This window comes from Triturus cristatus, chromosome 4_1, assembly GCF_964204655.1.
Source record: "Triturus cristatus chromosome 4_1, aTriCri1.1, whole genome shotgun sequence".
NCBI lineage: Eukaryota > Metazoa > Chordata > Amphibia > Caudata > Salamandridae > Triturus > Triturus cristatus.
This window is the reverse complement of record NC_140585.1, coordinates 549,164,543-549,185,179: the sequence shown is the minus strand read 5'-3', so window position 1 is coordinate 549,185,179 and position 20,637 is coordinate 549,164,543. Positions and strand designations below refer to the sequence as shown.

Here is a 20,637-nt window from a genome sequence, read left to right as displayed (position 1 = left end):
TGCTAGTGAATTGTGACCCAATGTCTACAGATTACACAGGGACAAATTAAGCATATTTAACTGGTGCCTGCCTGAACCCTGTTCCAGCTCAATAATTGTTGCCAGATCCGCTATGTGACTGGTTTCCCCTCATTTCTTGCACTGCCGTACAACATTAAAAGGTCCCTTCTCCCCTCTTCTGTTGTAGTATACGGCTATGTTATATTCCGTTATAGAAGCAGAGACTGCTGCTCTTATGGCACAAATAAACTATTCAACAACAAAAACAAGCAGGAGCAGCACTGTTCATCAGGCCTGCTCATGCAGCCTCTTCAGGAAAACAAGTGGGCTGATGCACACTTCACAGCACCTTCCTTGTTCACAAAGAATGGTACTGCCTGGTGTCTCTTAAATATTCAGCATTTCTCCACCTTTGAGCGCTGAGCCCAATCCCTTATCCTCGGACATTCAGCGACAGCCATTAGGACCCAAACCGGCTGGTTTCCCTTCCTCGAAACCGAAACCAAAAGTCGTGTCGGTTCCACAGAAACCGAAACTGAAAGTGGTACTGGTCGGATCGCGGCCCACTACACCTTCGACGCCAGCAAAACCCGTCGGCACCAACCGCACCAAACGGGACTTCGGTGCCGAACTCGCAGCAGCAGACGTCGGCGCCGACACACGGAAAAAGGCCATCGGCACCGACAAACCGCCTCGGCACCAGGCACCGAAACAATCGGCTCCGGCCACGAAGGTCAAAATGGCCGCTGCGTCGCACACCACTTCGAAAGCAGCACCTAAGGCCCAATCATAGACGCCATCGACGGCTACCGCCTCTCCTCGACTCGATGACCCCGTGGCCCCGAAGAAGCCCACGCCTGCCTCTACTGAACCGCTCGGCGCCAAACAACCGTCGGCGCTCCAGGTGCGACAAGTTGCAGAGTCCTTGCAACGCATCAAAGAAAAGGCAGCCCTCCAGGACACATCGGGCCCCGAGCCGAAAAAAGCTCAAAAAGCTTCTCCAGCAACACCTCAAATCACTTTTGGCCTGCCGCCATCCACGGCGCCAAAAATGTTTGAAATAAGAACTCGTGTCACCCAAACTAGGATCACACCTGCCGAACGATCTCCTACGGAGACGTCACCATCCCACATCATCGATGCCGACACCGGCAGAATTATGCTCCACAAGCGGAGAATATCTTCCGAACACACTTTGGACTCCTACCGGATCCCGCTGAAGAAAAAGCTGCCAGCAGATTCGGAGCCAGTTCTTTACGAACGTCTCCATACCTCCTACCCGGATCCACAGTCCTTCTCCCCGACACACTCCAAAACCGACGTTTTGGAGGACTATATGGGTGACGACGTCCCCTACCCAAGAGAGATGGACCCTGAGGGCCAACAGGAACCTGACCAGGCTTGGGATGACCCTGTAGACACAGGTGCACCTATGGATACACAGGACACGCAGCTCTATGGCGCAAAAACGTCTCCCACAGAGGACACTGCCGCATTCAACGCCCTGATTGAACGTGCTGCGGAAAATCATGGTGTGCAACTCCACTCTGACACAATCGAGGACGATTTTCTAATGGATACTTTCGCATCCTCAGAAAGGAATATCAAAACTCTACCCATGCTGAAAGGTGTCCTCAAACCAGCAAAGGACATTTTCAAAGAACCCACCAGGGCAAGAGTGATAAACCCCAGGATCGACAAAAAATATAGGTCGGCGCCTGGGGACCCTACGTACATTAGAGGCCAGTTGCCTCTAGATTCCATAGTAGTCGCAAATGCTCGCAAACGGGCGCACTCGCAAACAACTGGGGATGCTCCTCCCCCGGACAAAGAGTCCAAGGTGCTAGAGACCTCCGGCAAACGAGTTGCAGCCCAGGCAGCTAACATATGGCGTATTGCCAATACACAGGCGCTCCTAGCTCGCTACGATCGCGCACACTATGACACATTCGAAACCCTACTCCAACATCTCCCTGACCAATACAAAGAGGGAGCAGAGATCCTCATCAGGGAGGGACAACTCCTCACAAACGCATCCATTAAGTGTGCACTGGATGCCGCAGATACAGCTGCCAGAGCAATAAACACCAGCGTCATGCTACGACGACATGCCTGGTTACGAATCTCCGGATTCAAACCTGAGGTTCAAAATAACATTCTCAATCAGCCGGTCAACCCCGACTACTTATTCGGGCCGGAAGTTGACGCCACCCTAGAGAAAATAAAAAAGGACACAGACACTGCAAAGTCCATGGGGGCTCTCCAAACACAGACCTTTCGAAGTGGCTCCTTTCGTCGCCCCGGGAATAGAGGAGCAGGCAGAGGACAGGGGTCACAGCAAACCTACAACAAGGGCAACACACAAAGTACCTACGATAAAAACACCCGGGGTGGGTATCGTGGCTCCAGCACAAAGGGCAGAGGACGCGGATACGGCAATACCAGGTCCTCCCCCAAGAACAAACAGTGACGCCCTCTACCTTCCTCCCGACCACATAACACCTGTCGGGGGAAGGCTACAAAGGTTCCTGTCCACGTGGAACTCCATCACCACGGACAGGTGGGTCAAAGATATTATCAAACACGGTTACTGCCTAGAATTAACCTCCACTCCACCCAAAATACCGCCAAAACACCGTCCTATGTCCTCAGAGCACTTAGCGCTCTTACAGCAGGAAGTGCTAAGTATGCTGGAAAAAGGCGCAATTGAGGTCGTACCCGTCCACGAGCAAGGCATGGGGATATACTCCCTGTACTTCTTAATACCAAAAAAGGACGGGTCACTCAGACCTATACTGAGGCCCCTCAACCGCTACATTCTGTCAGAGCATTTCCACATGCTCACCCTACAACAAGTCCTCCCGCTGCTCAAACAGGGAGACTTCCTGGCCACGCTAGATCTCAAAGACGCATATTTCCACATACCCATTCATCCCTCACACAGAAAATATCTCATGTTCACTATTCAAGGGCAGCACTACCAATTCAAGGTTCTCCCCTTCGGCGTGACAACAGCACCCAGAGTTTTCACAAAGTGCCTAGCTACTGTGGCTGCACATCTACGGAGGCAACACATTCACGTCTACCCTTACCTGGACGACTGGCTTGTTCAGGCAAAGTCAGCCCAGCAATGTGCCAGCCACATGTTCCACACCATTCACCTTCTTCACAGTCTGGGGTTCTCACTAAATTACCCAAAATCACATCTCCAACCCGCACACGTACAACAGTACCTAGGTGCGACTATAGACACTCTGGCAGCCACAGCTCAGCCAAATTTAGTGAGAATCAACAGCATACAAATGCTAATTTCCAAGTTCAAACCACAACACTCCCTTCCTGCGCGAGTGTTCATGCAGTTGATAGGCATGATGGCCTCCTGTATCTTCATAGTCCCACACGCGAGACTACATATGCGCCCGCTTCAGGAGTGCTTAGCACGTCAATGGAATCAGGCTCACGGGCAACTGAAAGACCTAGTGTTGGTGAGCGGTCGGGCATACAACTCTCTGCATTGGTGGAACCCACAAAACCTTTGCAAGGGCCGACCGTTCCAAGAGCCTGTTCCACAAATAATACTGACAGCGGACGCGTCTCTCCAGGGATGGGGAGCTCATGTACTCAATTACACAGTGCAGGGACTATGGACAATACAACAAAAGAAGATGCACATCAACCTTCTGGAACTGATGGAGATCTTCCTAGCAATGAAAGCATTCAAAGTACACTTGTGCAACAAAGTCGTGTTGATCCGGACGGACAACATGACCGCCATGTACTACATACAAAAGCAGGGAGGAACACACTCTCCACAGTTGTCTCATCTGGCTCAGAGCATGTGGAAGTGGGCCATTCAGAGGAACATGTTCCTCATGGCGGAACACCTCCCCGGCAAGGACAACCAGATGGCGGATCTGCTCAGCAGACACAGCCACCAGATGCACGAGTGGGAGTTACACCCCTCAGTACTCCAACCGTACTTCCAGCAGTGGGGTCATCCAGACATAGACCTATTCGCCACAAGCGAAAACGCAAAATGCCAAAGCTTTGCCGCCAGGTTCCCACATCCGCAGTCGCAGGGCAATGCGATATGGATGAACTGGTCCGGCAGATTTGCGTACGCTTTTCCCCCAGCACCATTGATACCGCTGGTGGCGCGCAAACTCAGACAACACTCACTGACACTCGTCCTGGTTGCTCCAACGTGGGCACGCCAACCATGGTACACCACCTTTCTCGAACTTTCCGTGGTGCAGCATCAAAGGCTGCGGATCAAACCCGCGCATTTGATGCAGAACCATGAGAAATTCAGCACCCAGATCCGCAACAGCTGAACCTGGCAATCTGGCTCCTGAAGTCCTAGAGTTTGGCTACCTAAATCTGCCACCTGACTGTATGGACATCATTAAGGAAGCTAGAAGACCCACTACCAGAGCTTGCTATTCAGCCAACTGGAAAAGGTTCGTAATTTATTGCAATAACAATAACATTAACCCGCTAGACGCATCCATCCAAAACATAATTTGTTACCTATTACACCTATACCGATGCAATCTGGCATACACCTCAATACGTGTCCATTTGACAGCAATATCAGCCTATCTCCAGAACAGGCAGCACCTCTCTCTATTCAGAGTGCCTGCCATCAAAGCATTCTTGGAAGGACTCAAACGAGTAATTCCTCCAAGCCACCCACCAGCTCCAATGTGGAGCCTCAACTTGGTCCTCACACGCCTGATGGGTCCACCCTTCGAACCTCTACACTCATGCGAGTTTCAGTTCCTCACCTGGAAAGTAGCTTTCCTAGTAGCGATCACTTCTTTGAGGAGAGTTAGTGAACTCCAGGCACTAACCATTCAAGAGCCATTCATACAGGTTCACGCAAACAGGGTCGTACTACGTACCAACCCAAAATTCATGCCCAAAGTGATCTCGCAGTTCCACATGACTCAAACTTTTGAACTGCCTGTTTTCTTTCAAAACCCACAAACTGTTGCAGAAAGAGCACTCCATACACTGGATGTAAAGAGAGCCCTCATGTACTATATAGACAGGACTAAAGTCTTCAGGAAAACAAAACAACTTTTCGTTGCCTTTGCCCCACACCACAAAGGTAACGCCATCTCCAAAGCAGGTATAGCCAGATGGATCGTTAAATGTATTCAAATTTGCTATCAAAAGGCTAAACGCACATTAACGATTCCCCCACGAGCCCACTCAACACGTAAGTTAGGGGCCTCCATGGCTTTCCTGGGAAACATTCCTTTGCATGATATATGTAGAGCAGCCACCTGGTCCACTACACATACATTTACCAAACACTATTGTGTAGATGTGCAATCAAAACAGCAGGCAGCTGTAGGACAGGCTGTTCTCAAAACTCTTTTTCAGACTGCTGCAGCTGGCACTGGTGGCCGCCGCTAATAGAGGGTACTGCTATGTATTCTATGCACAGATATGAATTCAGCAGCCCACATGCCTCGAACTGAATATGCTACTTACCAGTATGCATCTGTTCTTGGCATGTAGGGCTGCTGACATTCATATCGCCCACCCTCCTCCCCGGCGCCTGTAGCAGCTGCAGCTCTCAGAATTACTGTAAGCATGGTCATCACTTTCTGTATCTACTCCATCACTGCCACAATGGCGAAAAACAATCTGAGGATGGAGAGGATGCCCATGCGCACTATGGTCCAGGGGAGGAGTCACCTATCTCAGGATACTTCGAAGACTCTTCCAGGACAACAACGTGCAAACATCCGGACCCAACACTAGGCGGCGATCTATGCACAGATATGAATGTCAGCAGCCCTACATGCCAAGAACAGATGCATACTGGTAAGTAGCATATTCACTCCGTATCTACCCCATTTCCTATTGGACAGGGTTGTCCCCTATGCCCTCTACTATTCGCTCTCCATAGAGCCCTTGACTGCATGGGTTTGACGGGATGCGCTGGTGCGTGGGTGCTGCAGTTCTCAGACCGCATAGCACTATATGCAGATAACATCCTTTTCTTCTTCACTGGCCCTCACAGATCCAGGCCCAGAATCTTACAAATCATGTGTATGTTTGGGGAGACGTCGGGTTTATATATGGACGTGCGGACGCCTACCTTATGGTCACTGAGGGGGACTCTGGACGCTTGACAGAAGACTTAACAGTAGCAGTAGGTAGCCTAAAATACCTAAGAGTCTTTTTATCAGACACCCAACCCATCTCATGGGAGCACAATCTGGGCTACTTGACGGATCGTGTGAAAGCAGAGATTCAGTCATGGTCAAGCCTTCCAGTCTCTTTATGGGAGAACGGCCATCTAAAATGATGTCCCTACCCCGCTTACTATATCAGCTGCAGGGTCATCCTTACCCAGTCTTAGCGGCATGGATTTGACAGATAAATGCAGCATGGTGGCAGTGCTGCTTCATGTGCAGCCCTCCACACATGTTTTCAATCCACATCCTGTGATGGCATAGCAGCTGCAGATGTCCAGTCGTATCATGCAGCGGCACATCTGCAGATTTGGAATGAATGGTGGTATGGCTCCCAGAGCGAGCCAGCATATAGAGTAGAGCGATGGATTACGGAAGACACATCTCTGTATTCATATCTATACAAAAGATCAGAACCGCAAGATCTCCCCCCAGCGACAAGAGTGTTAATCTTGACATTGCGCCAATCCCGCCATCTGAATGGAATGAAGGGGCCATATTACCCGAGAAACCCAGTTGTGGCGAAACAGACTCCTTCCTCGTATAGCGGACCTCTGGGATTTTGAAGGTTGAAACCGCATTGGGATATCATCCATAGAGGATGTTATGTGGAGTTATACCCTCAAATCGTTTCAAGACCTTGAGAGAGAATTTTCTATGCCCCGCAGTCAATTTTACAAATATCTACAATTACAATACGCTTTATACTGCCACATTCGTGATCTCTCAGCTCTTCCAGAATTCAGCCCATTGGAGGGTAAACTCCTGATAGGGGATTTGGGAGGCCATAAAATCACAAAGATCTATCAATCCCTAATTACAAACAGCTCGCCCACCTTTGACGCCTTAAGGGCAGCCTGGTAAGCTGATCTAGGCCCAGTTGATGATGACTGGACAGAGGCACTAGAGTCTCCAAGGGTGGTGGGAGCAGCGATCTCATCACACTTGAGGCTTATACAATTCAAATATTTACACAGGGCCTATTAAGACATCGTCTTTGGAAGATGAGACTGATTGCCTCCCCTGAGTGTTTGCGATGCAGACTTGCTGAGGTACGATCCTATATACAATCTAGTCCTGTACTGCATTGGATACCTTCTGGTTGGGGGGTAGTTAATTGCCTTGCGGAGGTATTGGGTTGGGATCTTCCCAAGTCATGTTACTACACAGCACCGAGGGAGTCGGGGGCAACACATATAAATGACATTTGCTGTTTCTAGGCCTCACACTTGCCAAATGTGACATTGCCAGGCAATGGAAAGCTGAGACCTGGCCCCTTCTGTGAGTTTGGAAAAGGGGCATGGACTTCAACATGGGTTTGGAAATGCCACTTTTCTCGGCACGATGTTGCCCACAGAAACACTAAAAAAAATATGGCAAAGATGGGTGGACTACTGAGGTCTCACACTGGAGCCATACTGTACAATAGAACAAAAGTTGGAGGTCGAGACTCGAATGGTACTTTATCATCCAATGTTCCTAACTAAGAGGGGTGGCCAAGGGAGGGGGAGGTGGGGACTCAGTCAAGTTGTTGCGCAAGGTTTTATATTGTTTTGTTGTTCCTTTACTTTCTGTAACCAATTCAGTCACTGATGATCTGTGATCTGGATATACTGCCTTATCTCTAAATGGAAGTATTCACAGTATCCTGTCTAGATTCGTCCGGGTCATATGGTGTTAAACTCTAATAAAGTATGTTATGGAAACAAATGCTAATGTTTTGTATTTTACTAAAAGGGTGAGAATATTTGCTTGGTTTTAATATTTGGTCAAAGTATTAAATAAGTTTCTTAACTTTTCAGTTTAAGATACTGAACGTTCCAATGTCTTCCCACCTTGCTGCAAATCACTGGAGCCAACAGCAAGCTGAGCAAGAGGAGAGGATGAAAATGAAAAAGCTTACTCTTGATATCAATGAACGTCAGGAGCAGGAGGATTATCAGGGTGAGGACACTTCTGTTTTAACCAACTACCTTAGAAATCTGTTTTACTATCATTAAAAATAAGAAACCTAGTTTTCTCCCTCTTCCTAACTTTTGTTAAAAAGATAAATACCTCTTTTGCATATGCTGACCATGTTAAAAGCCCCTCACTAGACGTATGTAAAATAACGGTACAGGGTGCTGGAGTACATCGTACCATGATGACCTCATTCTTGTGAGGTTCCTTGGACCAAGGATATTATCTGACAGTAATCTATCTTCTTGAGAGCCCACCAACGTATTCCTGGCCTTGTGAGCCTACCTGAAAGCATGAGTGGCCACTACACCCTGAGGGGAGACTAGGCCCATTCTCTGTAGTGTTCTTGCTGTTAGTCCCCTGCAGCCACATTAAAAATAGAGCGAATCTCTGTGCTTGAGAATGTCAACTGGTTGTGCACTAGAGGAGTGCAAACACCCTCCTTCCCCATCAAAGATCAGCACAAACACAAGAATAGATTAATAGAAGGGGGCAGGAGCCCTACTAGACTAAGGATTGCTGTGCTTGCACCCCCTCTCTGCATGTGTGGATGTCCTCAGGAATGCTTGTGCCCCAAGGAATGGGGTTGGGGAGTGAGGCAGCACAGTTTCCTGGACAGGTGTGTGTTGCGTACTGGCGGCAAGAATATCCATCCCCGGCCAAATATTCTATCCTGACTTTGATCCCCAGATACTACATAGCTGGATGACTTTCGTGGTGGTTGTGATTATAAGCCCAGCATAAGATGTTCTGATGTATATCTCAAATACCAGGATCCTTACATTTAGGATATTCCCAGGTGCTTCCTGTGTTCTTAAGATTTTAACAGAAATGCTCCTGCATGCTATTAGGAGGTGGTTTATGGCTCCGCACTGACTTCGTCCAGCCCCGGAAGTGATGATAAAGCTAAATTGAAGTGCTACCCCTGCATATCAAAGTCAGGTTCTGTCTTTCCACGCCTCTCTCCCACCTTTTTACTTGATCAACTTTATCTGCAAAATTAGCCTTTTTTTCCAGATTTCTTACAAGTATGCAAGGGAACTGTGTCCCCTCCTGCAAACGACAACATGGTTTAAGTCTTGTAGGGACTGCTGCAAACAAATGTCTGTGATAAAGCTTCACAAGGTACGTCTGGGTTCAGCACACAACTCCAAGACCTGCAAAGAGCGTGCTCTTATGAAACCAAAGGCGATTCCAGAACACAAGGCATAGATGTATGTAACCAAACACTGGCAGAAATGTCAGAAATCCCACGCTAAGTTGAGGGCACAAACCTGTTCCCACTGTTGACGCTGTTCCTGTGACCGGCCCTCATCACTATTCAAGTCTTCTGGGAAGTTGGAGTGAAAGCATGAGAAGGCAAAGCAGAGTTTATTAAAGGCCTCCCCCTCTCAATCAGAGAAAGTGCAAGGACATCAGGGTACCATGCTGTCTTTCTCTCAGCCCCCAGCCAAGGAGCTGATCCCTTAACTACTCCCAAGCACACTTAGTTTTGGGCCCATGGTCGACAACGCAACAGATTGAGGCCTTCCGAGAGGACATGTGATCGTTTGGCACATTTCTGGCTCTGTCTGCAGCCCATTCGGGCCTCAAGGATCCACTAGAGGCCTCCAGTTGGGTTGCCGCCAGCCGGTCCACCTTCAGCACCATCTGTGCATCCTTAACCCTTCTCAGGTTCTGCTCCTACACCAGAGCCAACTTCCATGTTCTGTAGTCTTTTCCGTCTATGAGCTCAATTCAACGACGACTCGACTGAGGTTGCGTTCCTATACCATACCAATGCACCATGCCCCAGTCCAATGTGATTCAGGCAAAAACACGACTTTGCCTTGGAGCCGCACCCATGCGCTCCAACAACTTCTCTTGACTTAGGTCAAAGCCAATCAGCCTTTTTAGATGGCAGTTGAGATGAGGGGACTATTTCCCAAACACTGATGCAGATAATTTTATGCATGGGCTCGCTGGACAGCCAGTATGGTGGACACTTTTCCATACACTGAGTTGTTTCCACCTGCGAGACAGTACCCTCAAATGTTTTGTCCCTTTCAAGGTTATTCCAGAGGGTTGGTGTTCCGGTAACGCCAAGACACCTAACCACAAAATTGATACCCTAGTCCTTTTGGGGTTCGGGGTCGGGATCAAGCAAACCACACCCAGACCATCATGGGCAGTGCACCTCTCAGTCCCCTGCCCATGCAGCATCAGCCTCTAAGCTGCTTTAGTTTGCCCATAATGGCACACAATCACCCTGTGGGAAGCAGGATTAAACATTAGCATCATAGGTGGCAATGGATAATGTGATAGGTGGGTCCTGCAGCTCGTTCAATTAGACAACGCCCTGCAGTTCCTTTTAGACACACCACACTTTCCAGCCACATCAGAGCATCTTTCAGAGGAGCACGTATCCATCTCGCGTCAAGAAGCGCAGGTTTTTTGGCCAAAGGAGATATAGAGGGGGCCTGGCCCAGAAAAATGGAGTGGCTGTTAATTCTGTTATTTCCGTGTGCTGAAGGAGCATAGAGGCCTATCTCCTCCCTGAAAAAGCCTTCTTGCAGAAGGATAATTTCAAGATGCTGACGTTCGCCCATGTTCTGTCTGCCCTGATCCAAGCGACTGGATGATTGCTTTGGACCTGCAAGACGCCATTTTTGTGTACCCATCCTGCAGTCCCATGGATGCTCCTTTTGGTTCAAGGTGGGCCACAAGTGTTTCCAATTTGCCTTGCTCCCCTCAGGCATTAACACTTCCCCTCGGGTGTTCATGAAAGTGATGGCAATGCTGCAGCACATCTTCGGAGTTTGGGTATTCTAGTTTTTCCCTACTTCGATAATTGACTGTTAAAAGCAGGCTTGCCATAGTAGGTTGTGGACCACCTCCAAATAACAACCAACCTCTTGACGTTGCTGGGTTTCACTATGAACCTGCCAAGTCACACCTGATCCATTCACAGAGGTTCCCATATCAATCAATCAGTGGTTTATAGAGCGTGCTACTCACCCGCGAGGGTCTCAAGGCACTGGGGTGGGGGGGTAAGCAGCTCCGGGTCAGTCGAAGAGCCAGGTCTTGAGGTCTTTCCTGAACGTGTGCAGGGTTGGGGAGCGTCTTATGCTGACCGGGAGCTCATTCCAGGTTTTGGCTGCGATGTAGTAGAAAGCTCTACCGCCCGTTCTGCTTCTGTGGATGCGGGGGACCTCTGCTAGGACGAGGTCGGCCGAGCGGAGGTTCCTCTTGGGTGCATGGAAACCTACTCGGTCATTGAGGTATTTCGGTCCGATGTTGAGGGATTTGTAGATGTCGGTGAGGAGTTTGTAGGTGACCCTCTTATCGATGGGGAGCCAGTGGAGGTCTCGAAGGGGTTGGGTCATTTGTTCGTGGCGCGGTGTCCCTAGGACGAGCCTGGCGGCAACGTTCTGGATAGTTTGGAACTTGCGTAGACAAGTTTTGTTGATTCCGGCGTAGAGGGCATTGCCGTAGTCAAGTCTGCTGGTGATCAGTGCTTGGGTGACGGACTTTCTGCAGTCGGGGGGAAATCCATTTGTAAGTCTTCCGGAGGATGCGGAGGCAGTTGAAGCTGGCGGAGGAGACGGCGTTGATCTGGCGGTTCATGGAGAGTGAGCAGTCGAGGGTTATGCCGAGGTTCCAAGCGTGGTCTGTCGGGGTGGGTGGGCTCCCGAGGACGGAGGGCAACCAGGTGTTGCCCCAGGCGGAGGTGCAGGGTCCGAGGATGAGGACCTCGGTCTTCTCGGAGTTGAGCTTTAGGCAGCTGTCCTTCATCCAGGCTGCTACATCTCTCATTCCTTCCTGAAAGCTGAGAATGGTGGTTTCTGGGTTCTTGGTGAGGGAAAGGATGAGTTGGGTGTCGTCAGCATAGGATACGATGCTAAGACCATGCTGTCTGACGATGGCGGCGATGGGGGCCATGTAGATGTTGAAGAGCGTTGGGCTTAGTGAAGATCCTTGGGGTACTCCGCAGACGATGTCAGTGGGGTCGGAGAGGAAGGCGGGGGGGGAGGGGGGAGTCTGATCCTCTGGGTTCTTCCAGAGAGGAAGGATCGGATCCAGTCGAGGGCGGACCCCTGTATTCCTGCGTTGTGGAGTCTGGCGGCTAGTGTGCGGTGTGAGATGGTGTCGAAAGCTGCGGAGAGGTCTAAGAGGATGAGGGCTGCGGTGTGTCCCTGGTCGAGCAGCATGCGGATGTCGTCGGTGGCAGCGAGGAGGGCGGTCTCGGTGCTGTGGTTGCTGTGGAAGCCAGATTGGGATGTGTCCAGGATGGAGTTTTCGTCGATGAAGGCGGTTAGCTGGGCGTTCACAAGTCTTTCGTGACTTAAGCTGCGAAAGAGAGGAGAGAAATAGGCCGGTAGTTCTAAAGGTCAGTAGGGTCGGCCATTGATTTCTTGAGGAGGTGTTTCACCTCTGCGCGTTTCCAGTCATCAGGGCAGTTGCCAGATGTGAGGGAGGAGTTGATAGTATTTCCTAGTTCGGGTGCGATGGCAGTGGCGGCCCTGTGGAAGATGTGAGGAGGGCAGGGGTCCGTTGGGGCTCCAGAGTGTGTCTTCTTCATGGTTGAGGGGGATGAGCTCGACGGAAGCGGTGGCCCAGGAGGTGATGGTCGGCTTCTCGGCAGTGGTGGGTGGTGGGTGGTGTGGTGCTGTCTTCTGCGGGCTCGCTGAAATTGTCGTAGAGGGCCTTGATCTTCAGGTGGAAGTAGGAGCTGATTTTCAGGCAGAGTTCCTGGAAGGGTACGATGTCGGTGGCTTCGCAGGAGGGCTTTGCGAACTGCTGAATGACGTTGAACAGCTCCTTTGTGTTGGATGCGTTAGTCTTGAGTTTGTCACTGATGAAGGTTCTTTTGTTGTCCCTTATACATTGGTGGTAGTCCTTCATGGCGAACCTGTGGTTGTTTCGTGCTTCCTTGGTCTTCTGGTTCCACCGGGTTTTCTCCAGACGTCTGCAGGTGCGTCTGGCTTCTTGGAGCTCGGTGGTGAACCAGGCGGCCTTAGGCGGGCGTTGTTTGGCGGTGTGTCGGAGAGCAGGAGACCCAGCGGTGGAATTCTCTGGCTGCGGAGGAGGGTGGAGTTCAGGTGTTCCTCGGTGTCCTTACTCCAGTTCCGTCGAGGCGGGCGCGGGCTTGGGTACGGTGTTAGTGTTGAAAGTGAAATGGACGCAGTGATAGTCTGTCCAGGCGGGCTGGGTTGTGTGGCTGAAACGGTTGTTTGATCCTTCTGCAAAGATGGGGTCGAGGGTGTGCCCTGCCCTGTGGGTGGCGAGGATCTCGAGGAGAGCGGTGGAATCGGGGTCCTGGTTGTTCTCGAGGTGGAAGTTCAAGTCCCCAAGCAGGATGTAGTTAGTGGAGGTGATGGCGTGCGGTGCGGCGAGCTCGACGATGGTGGTTGCGGGCTGGACACGGGGGCCTGGTGGTCTGTAGATGAGTGTACCGCGTAGCGTGGTCCGGGGGCTGGACTGGATCTGGAAATGGAGGTGTTCGGTGTTGGAGTGAAGGACGCTCGTGCTGGATGTGGTGAGTCGGAGGGGGGTCTTGTGTGCAATGGCGAGACCTCCTCCCGGCGGTGTTGGCGGTCCTTTCTCTGGATCCTTTATCCGGGGATAGCTGTGGCGATGTTGGTCCAGGTTTCCGTGAAGAATGCGACGTCGGGCGAGAGGGTGTCGATCAGGTCCCAGATCTCTACGGCGTGCCGGTGTAGGGAGCGCACGTTGAGAAGGATGCAGTTCAGGGTCTCCAAGGGTCGTCCAGTCTGTGGTCATTCGGTGGCTGAGTGTGGTGTCGACGGTGAAAGAACTACGGCAGTGTCCGTACGAGAACTGCCCGTGGGTCGTGTGGAGTGAGGCTCTTAGGCAGTCGGCGTAGCCTCCGGGGTTGAGGGCGTGGAGGCTGGCTGAGTCAATTCAATTTAAAGCTTTTATTCGATTTGTACATACAAATCATACAAGCAAAAGAATACATAGTTTAAAATGTTTAAAATCACCGTATGACCACTTATAAGAAACAATGATAAGACGTTGTACAAAAGGCTAAAGTGCAACAATTAAGGAGTAATCTTGCAGTTTGGGTCATCGTACTATTATAAAAGCAAAACGTACATGAATGAACAGACAGGAGATCAGTAGGAATTACTCAATGGGCCTATCCTGGCAGCTGTACATCAAAATTTATAAATAATCATAAAATACTGTGGACATCAACAAAATAAAAATAATACCCTAATTACAAAGATGGTATAAAACTTGAAGACGTATATATACAAGCAAAAATGTAAACAGTAATAGCAGCGTAATACAATACCTGGCAGCTGTATAACATAGGTACAGACAGGTAAGTATAAAAATATTATAGTACAATACTTTCCCTGGCAGCTGTACATTTCAAAATAAAAGTAGCCAGGAAAAAACAGATCTCTTCGTTCTCTAATGAGGATAAAAGTATCAGTGCTGTTTCTGTAGTACGAATATTATATTTGATAAAAATTGGCTTAAGGTATTTTAACCTAAGAGAAGGATAAAATTTACAGAGAAGTAAAAAGTGGCAACTATTCTGTCGGGAAATACTATCACACGGACAGGGTATATCTGAACTGGTTCTTGTGTTTGGAAATGCAACCAGATGGTGAACAATACCCAATCTGACGCGTGTTAAAACATACTGATGGGAGGGACGGGTCACATACACAAGATAGGATTGGAACCCCGAAGTTAAATTTAAATCTTTATAAAATTTCACGGTAATAAGATTGCCAGAAATTTTATCTCGCTCTGCCTTTCGAAAGTTTAAAAACGTTGTCTTAATTTCTTTTTTTGAGATAGAAACAACCTCTTCTGGCTCGCGGAATACATCTATATTAAAAAGAAGGAGATACCAGCGGTGGATGTATCTCAACCACTGTATGCGTGAGGAGTGGTCCAAGCCTATACAATCAAGAATGATATCCTGAGTAAATCGAGTCTCTGGTTTAGCCCAAATAGAACGCCACAATAAGAGTGGCCGGACTGCTGCTAAATCAGAAATAAACTCGATCCCAACTTCTTCATGAATCAGCAGAATGGAGGCAGAAGGGGGAACACATAACAACCTCCTTAAGAACTTATTTTCCTCCTTCTGCAGGGATGTACCCACACTATGGCCCCATACACCTGCCCCATACAGTGCAGAGGAGACACAAAAAACATTGTATATGTTCATCATGTCTAAAATGCTTCGTGAGCCGAGTTTAGCGGCAAAACGAAAAATACTGCCAGTAGATCGCAGCATTTTTAGTCTGATAGAATCAAATTCCGAGGTCCAAGACCCGCTATTATTAAATGTAATTCCTAGATAACAAAAGGACTTGACAGGAGTCAACTTTTCCTTATCCAGAAAAAAGGTATGCTTTACCTGCTTAGCTGCCCGACCGCATGACATAACATACGTCTTAGTTTTATTCACGCGTAGCCGCCTAACTTGAATAAAATGCATAAAATTATCGATTAGGCGCTGAAGGCCCAACTGTGTACGGGATATGAGAACAGCGTCGTCCGCGTAAAGTAACAGCGGAACAGGTTTACCACCAATCAAGGGGGCATCTGCTGGGATGTCAACCAAAGAACGGTCGACGTCATTAATAAAGAGGGAAAATAACAACGGGGCCAAAACGCATCCCTGGCGTATGCCCCGAGACACTTTGAAAAACGGGGTACATTCGCCAAGGGTGCCATAGCGGACCTTACAAGAAAGTTTTTCGTAAAGTCTAGCTAAAAAATGGACTATTTCCCTCGGAGCCCCTGCATCTAGCAAAACCTCCCAAAGAATAGTGTGGTTAACCAAATCAAAAGCACTGCTCAAATCAGCAAAACATAAAAAAAGGTTGCCATTTTTAGCCACAGTATATTTGTTAATTAAAAGGTCCAAATTTACACATTGGTCCAATGTGCCCAGGCCTTTCCGAAAGCCATATTGGACTCTAGTTAAAATGTTAAAATCAGCTGCCCAATCTTCCAGCCTCCTGAGCAAAATCCTACTCATCACCTTCACAGAGGCGTCCAATAATGAAATTGGACGGTAGTTAGAGGCCTCTGATTTATCACCTTTCTTATGTAGAGGAATAATGACTGATTGACCCCAAGTGGACGGGAAATTAGTTTCTGCCGCACAATTAAATATCCTCGCCAGGATGGGAGCCCATAAAGCTGGTTCATCTTTGTATAAATCCAGCGGGACCCCATCGGGGCCAGGAGCCTTACCTCCTTTGCTTAAAGAAATTGCTTCATGGCTTTCTTCTAATGTAATTCCCAACGGGAGGGGTAGCCATGAGATAGACTCAGGTAACATTGACTCAAGAGATAACCCTTCTGGATTAAAGATTTTGGAAAAGTGACTGACCCAATCGCTACATGCCACATAAGATGTTAATTCTGGGACATCTTCCTTATTGAGAAACGGGCTGTTAATTGTTTCCCAATACAGTTTGCAGTTTTTGGTCTCGGCTGCTTCCTTCAACTTATCCCATGCCTCGGTCTGTAATACCCTTTTCCTAGTATTAATTGCTATTTTATATCTTGCCCTAAAAAATTGTATGTCCGTCTTAACGCGTGGATTAGTGCCTAAAGCATTCTTTAAATCACGGAGGGCGACTATACAGGTCTTATCGAACCACCCCTGCTTCGGACCGCTATTGGATAGCGAGGCCTTAGTAAAAATACCATCAATAATACTATTCATGGAGACAAAGTGAACTAATAGACAGCCTAAGTCACAATCATCATCCAAACAGAAACTAATTTGGTTCTTACATCTGGTGAGAACCTCCTTCTGCTTAACCTTAGAATTTAGTCCAGTCCATTTAATCCTTAGACCCTTCGGTCTAATAGGTAATAAGTCAGTAGAACATTTCCCACCTGAAACCGTCGAGGTACCATGCCCCAAAAGGGTAACACGAAGGCTATTATGGTCACTAAGACTTTCTTCATTTACATGCAGATCGGTAAAACCTCCACTGCTAGACAACAGAATATGATCTATAAATGATCCTGCATCTCTGCCTGTAAATGTAGGGCATATTTTTGCCTGGTTGTTTGTGTTACAGTTTAACAGGGTCATGTCTAGTGTGACTAGCATATTATTTAATGTGGAACCATAACTGCAATGTTGGAAGTGAGGAGAATCCTCCCTCACACCCAGACCCCCCCAGTGACTACTCATTGCTGCACCAAAACCGCAGATGTTCCTGTTGGACAAATGGCAGGGTTGCAGGTTAAAATCCCCTGCCCAGACAACCTCGGCCATTCTTTTCGAAATACCAAGGGCTTTAGTTATTTCCCTTTCTAGAGGCGGTAGAATATCCCCTCTAGTAGCATCAAAGAGATTGTTATAAAAATTTATCACAACTAAATCAATATTCTTCCTGCACTCCAACCTTATAACTTGGCTATGAGCCCCAACTGTCGTGCTGTATTTAACTGTACAATCGCACAGCTTGGTAGATATAAGCAACAAAAGGCCCCCCTTAGCCCTACCCGAGCTAGATTTGGTGGCTCTGAGACAGTAGGATATGTACCCTTCGATGTTAATGGGGTCCAGACACCAAGTTTCCTGTAACAAAATTAGGTCAAATCCCTCCCCCAAAAAACTGGTCCAGAAGGGTGTACCTAATTTACTGGCAAGGCCAGCTATGTTCCAGGAAACAAGAGAGAGTCCTGCTGGTTTGCCAGAATCACCAACTACAGATGACTCTGGCTGAGTTGCTCGTAATAGAGTAGGACCATCTTCCCGAGAGATGATATCTGGGCTTAATCTGGGAGTAACAGTAACTGTACATGCATCAAAGCTATCCCTGTTTTCTAAACGCGAGAGGGGTATTACTGATGACACCATTGGGGATTCGGGGAGTGCGGCTAAAGGTGTAGCAGGAGAAGCACTCGCCATATCTAAATAGGACAAAGAGATGTTTAAATCCAAAGCTTCAGTAGAGCTCAGTCAATCTACCTCATCCAACACAGCATATCTGTTAGGGTGAGCAAGTTGTGAGTACAAGGAGTCTTGGGAAGGGGGCAGGTCCTGCCATGTTTGTTGCCACTGGGGTTTAACTGGTTGTAGTGGCTGAAAGGGTTGCTGCCACTGATGGGCGGACTGAAATAAGGGTGGTGGAAAATGGGGGGGATGTGACCAATGAGGATTAACATGGTGCTGGGGAAAAGATGGAGCATGTAGTGGCTGCTGGTGAAAATTAACATAATGTGGAAAAAAAGAAGAAGGGTGTGGTGGTTGCTGCCATGGTTTAGTAGCATGTTGCGGGGAATACACAGATCCTCTGTTATTTTGAAAAGTGGAACAAGGAGGGTTTGGTCTTGAAGGCATCGGTAAGAAGTAAGACAAGGGGAGTGGGTTAATTTGAGTCGCAGGACCACTATTGGGAACATTACATATATAACTAACTGTCCCTGTATCTCTAAAATTAACTGTAATTACATCCCCTACTATTGTTTTCTTGCTTCTACCCACCCAATCCCCTCTACGTACAGTAAGAATTTCACCGTTCATACTGTTGGGTAGAGGTTTATGTAAGTGGAACCATTGAGCACATTTGTTTCTTAGCTCAACGTGAGTTTCTTTTACTCCCTCCTTCAACGGGGGGACTGCTGTCAACACGACCACAAAAGGGGAAACCTCTGGTGGTAAATTGATTGACCTAAAACGTGCCTGCTTTGGCTTAAGACCTTCAGGTATGTTCGTGGAAAGAGGAGGTGCTAAAGGGGTATTAGATTTCCCTACAACAACTTTTACTTGTGTAGTGGTGGTATTATTACCAGCAACAGAGTGTTGGGGAGTCAAAATGGGACCCACCACCTTCGGAGTGGGTATAGATGTGGATTGAGCAGAATTACTCCCAGTTTGCAACAAATGAGGTATAACTGGGTTCCCGGGGGCTACGGTTACTTGAACGTTATTTAATACATCTTTAGGGGGCTGGATACATGATGAACATTTAGGGGCTGCTTCTGTAATCCCTTGTGGCTGATCAGGCCCTTGCCCATTCGTTTTATGTGGCCATTTCGAATGAATTAAAGACGTAAGCCTATCCAGTTTGGAAATTAGAGGCTTGATTTGTGCTGCTATTGTAGCTTCAAGGTCCAGTTTTAAATCTGTTACCAAGTTTTGCACCCAACAAGGAATACCTGAAGTCATTTGTGGGGTAGGGGAAATCAAATTATGATTCCTAACTGTAACTTTAGCTTTGTTTTTACTCTTAGATATAGCCTTTGGGAGACTGGTAGCCCTTCCCCGAGAAGCTATAGGTACAGGAGCTGTTACCACATCATTAGACCCGCTCAGACATGGAGCCGCTGTGCCAGAAGACTGACAGGCCTCTAGGTCTGGTGTAACCTCCAGATCCACAAAAGACGGGTCCGATTCTGATAGGGCAACCGATAAATCAACAGTATTTGGTACAATCGGAGCACTATTAGTGGGTATGGTTAAGGGTAGGGAGCAGACATTCGAAGGCTGCAAAGCGGGTGATTTGGCATTAGCAAGGGAACCCAAGGATGAGCGCTTAGCATTTGCAAGATCCATGGAGACTCTTTTTTCCAATACAACAATGCTTTGATCAATAGTCTCGTTTACACGGGAAATGAAGAGGTCTATAGGTCCTGTCACCTGTGCTACCACCGTAGCTTTTTTCGCACAACTTCTAGTTCTATTGCGCATGGCCGACATCTGAACACAAAGTCAACAGAGAATGGTGTAATAGGTGGCGGCCGTTGATGTTGTTATGCGAAGATACAGGACACAGTTCCGCCTACCTTAGACGTTTGGTGATGATTATGGGCGAAAAGGCAGGGGTTCAGGGCCAGGGCCGTCCTCAGCCGTCCTTGAACGGCCTTAAACGGCCCGCTCTTTGCCCGGTCTTCGCCCCGGGCTGCGTCTCGCGCGCGTCCCGCGTTACGCGGTCCAGAGCGCGCTCTTTAAAGGGTAGTAAATTGTGGGGGCGTGGCGCTGTGAGGGGGCGCGGCTCACGCGGGAAGAGGACCAGCTGGAGCTGTGGAATGCTGGTCCTCGCAGTCCCGGGGCCTGCGCCTCACCCTCCTCTGCTGCTAGGCAGTTAGTGCCGGCGTCCCAGCGGCTCCTCAGGTTCAAGGTGGAATCGTTGTGCTACTCCAGTAGCGTGATGAGGACAGCAACGGCGGGGAAACAAATTGAAACGAGTTCAAGGATGCAATCACTGGAGCCGGACCCTTTGTGGGAGTGAGCCTTTTCAGGGGCCCAATGGTGCAGGGGTTCGCCCTTCTTTGTCCTTAAGTCCTTCGACTAACAAAATAGAGATTCGCACGGAAGATTCAGTCCCCTTCGTTCTGGCCCATTACTTGTCCTGCCACTTGATGGACGCCGGAGGCTGGCTGAGTCATAGCGGTGGGTGCCAGGAGTACCAGGGTTCGTGGCGCTGGTCGCGGTCGGGTTGCGGACAGGCGCAGATGGGCT

At 48.6% G+C, this 20,637-nt stretch overlaps 1 protein-coding gene across 9 annotated transcripts in view; it reads left to right on the top strand.

The window, feature by feature from the left end:
- The window catches only part of UPF2 (UPF2 regulator of nonsense mediated mRNA decay), a 1,571,752-nt gene that overhangs the window by 1,374,603 nt on the left and 176,512 nt on the right, over window positions 1-20,637 (top strand). For all 9 annotated transcript variants that reach the window (XM_085652863.1, XM_085652867.1, XM_085652865.1 and 6 more), the window contains one exon: window positions 8,015-8,156. In XM_085652863.1, the coding sequence (XP_085508989.1) occupies window positions 8,015-8,156 (142 nt within the window). The remainder of the gene's footprint in view (window positions 1-8,014; window positions 8,157-20,637) is intronic.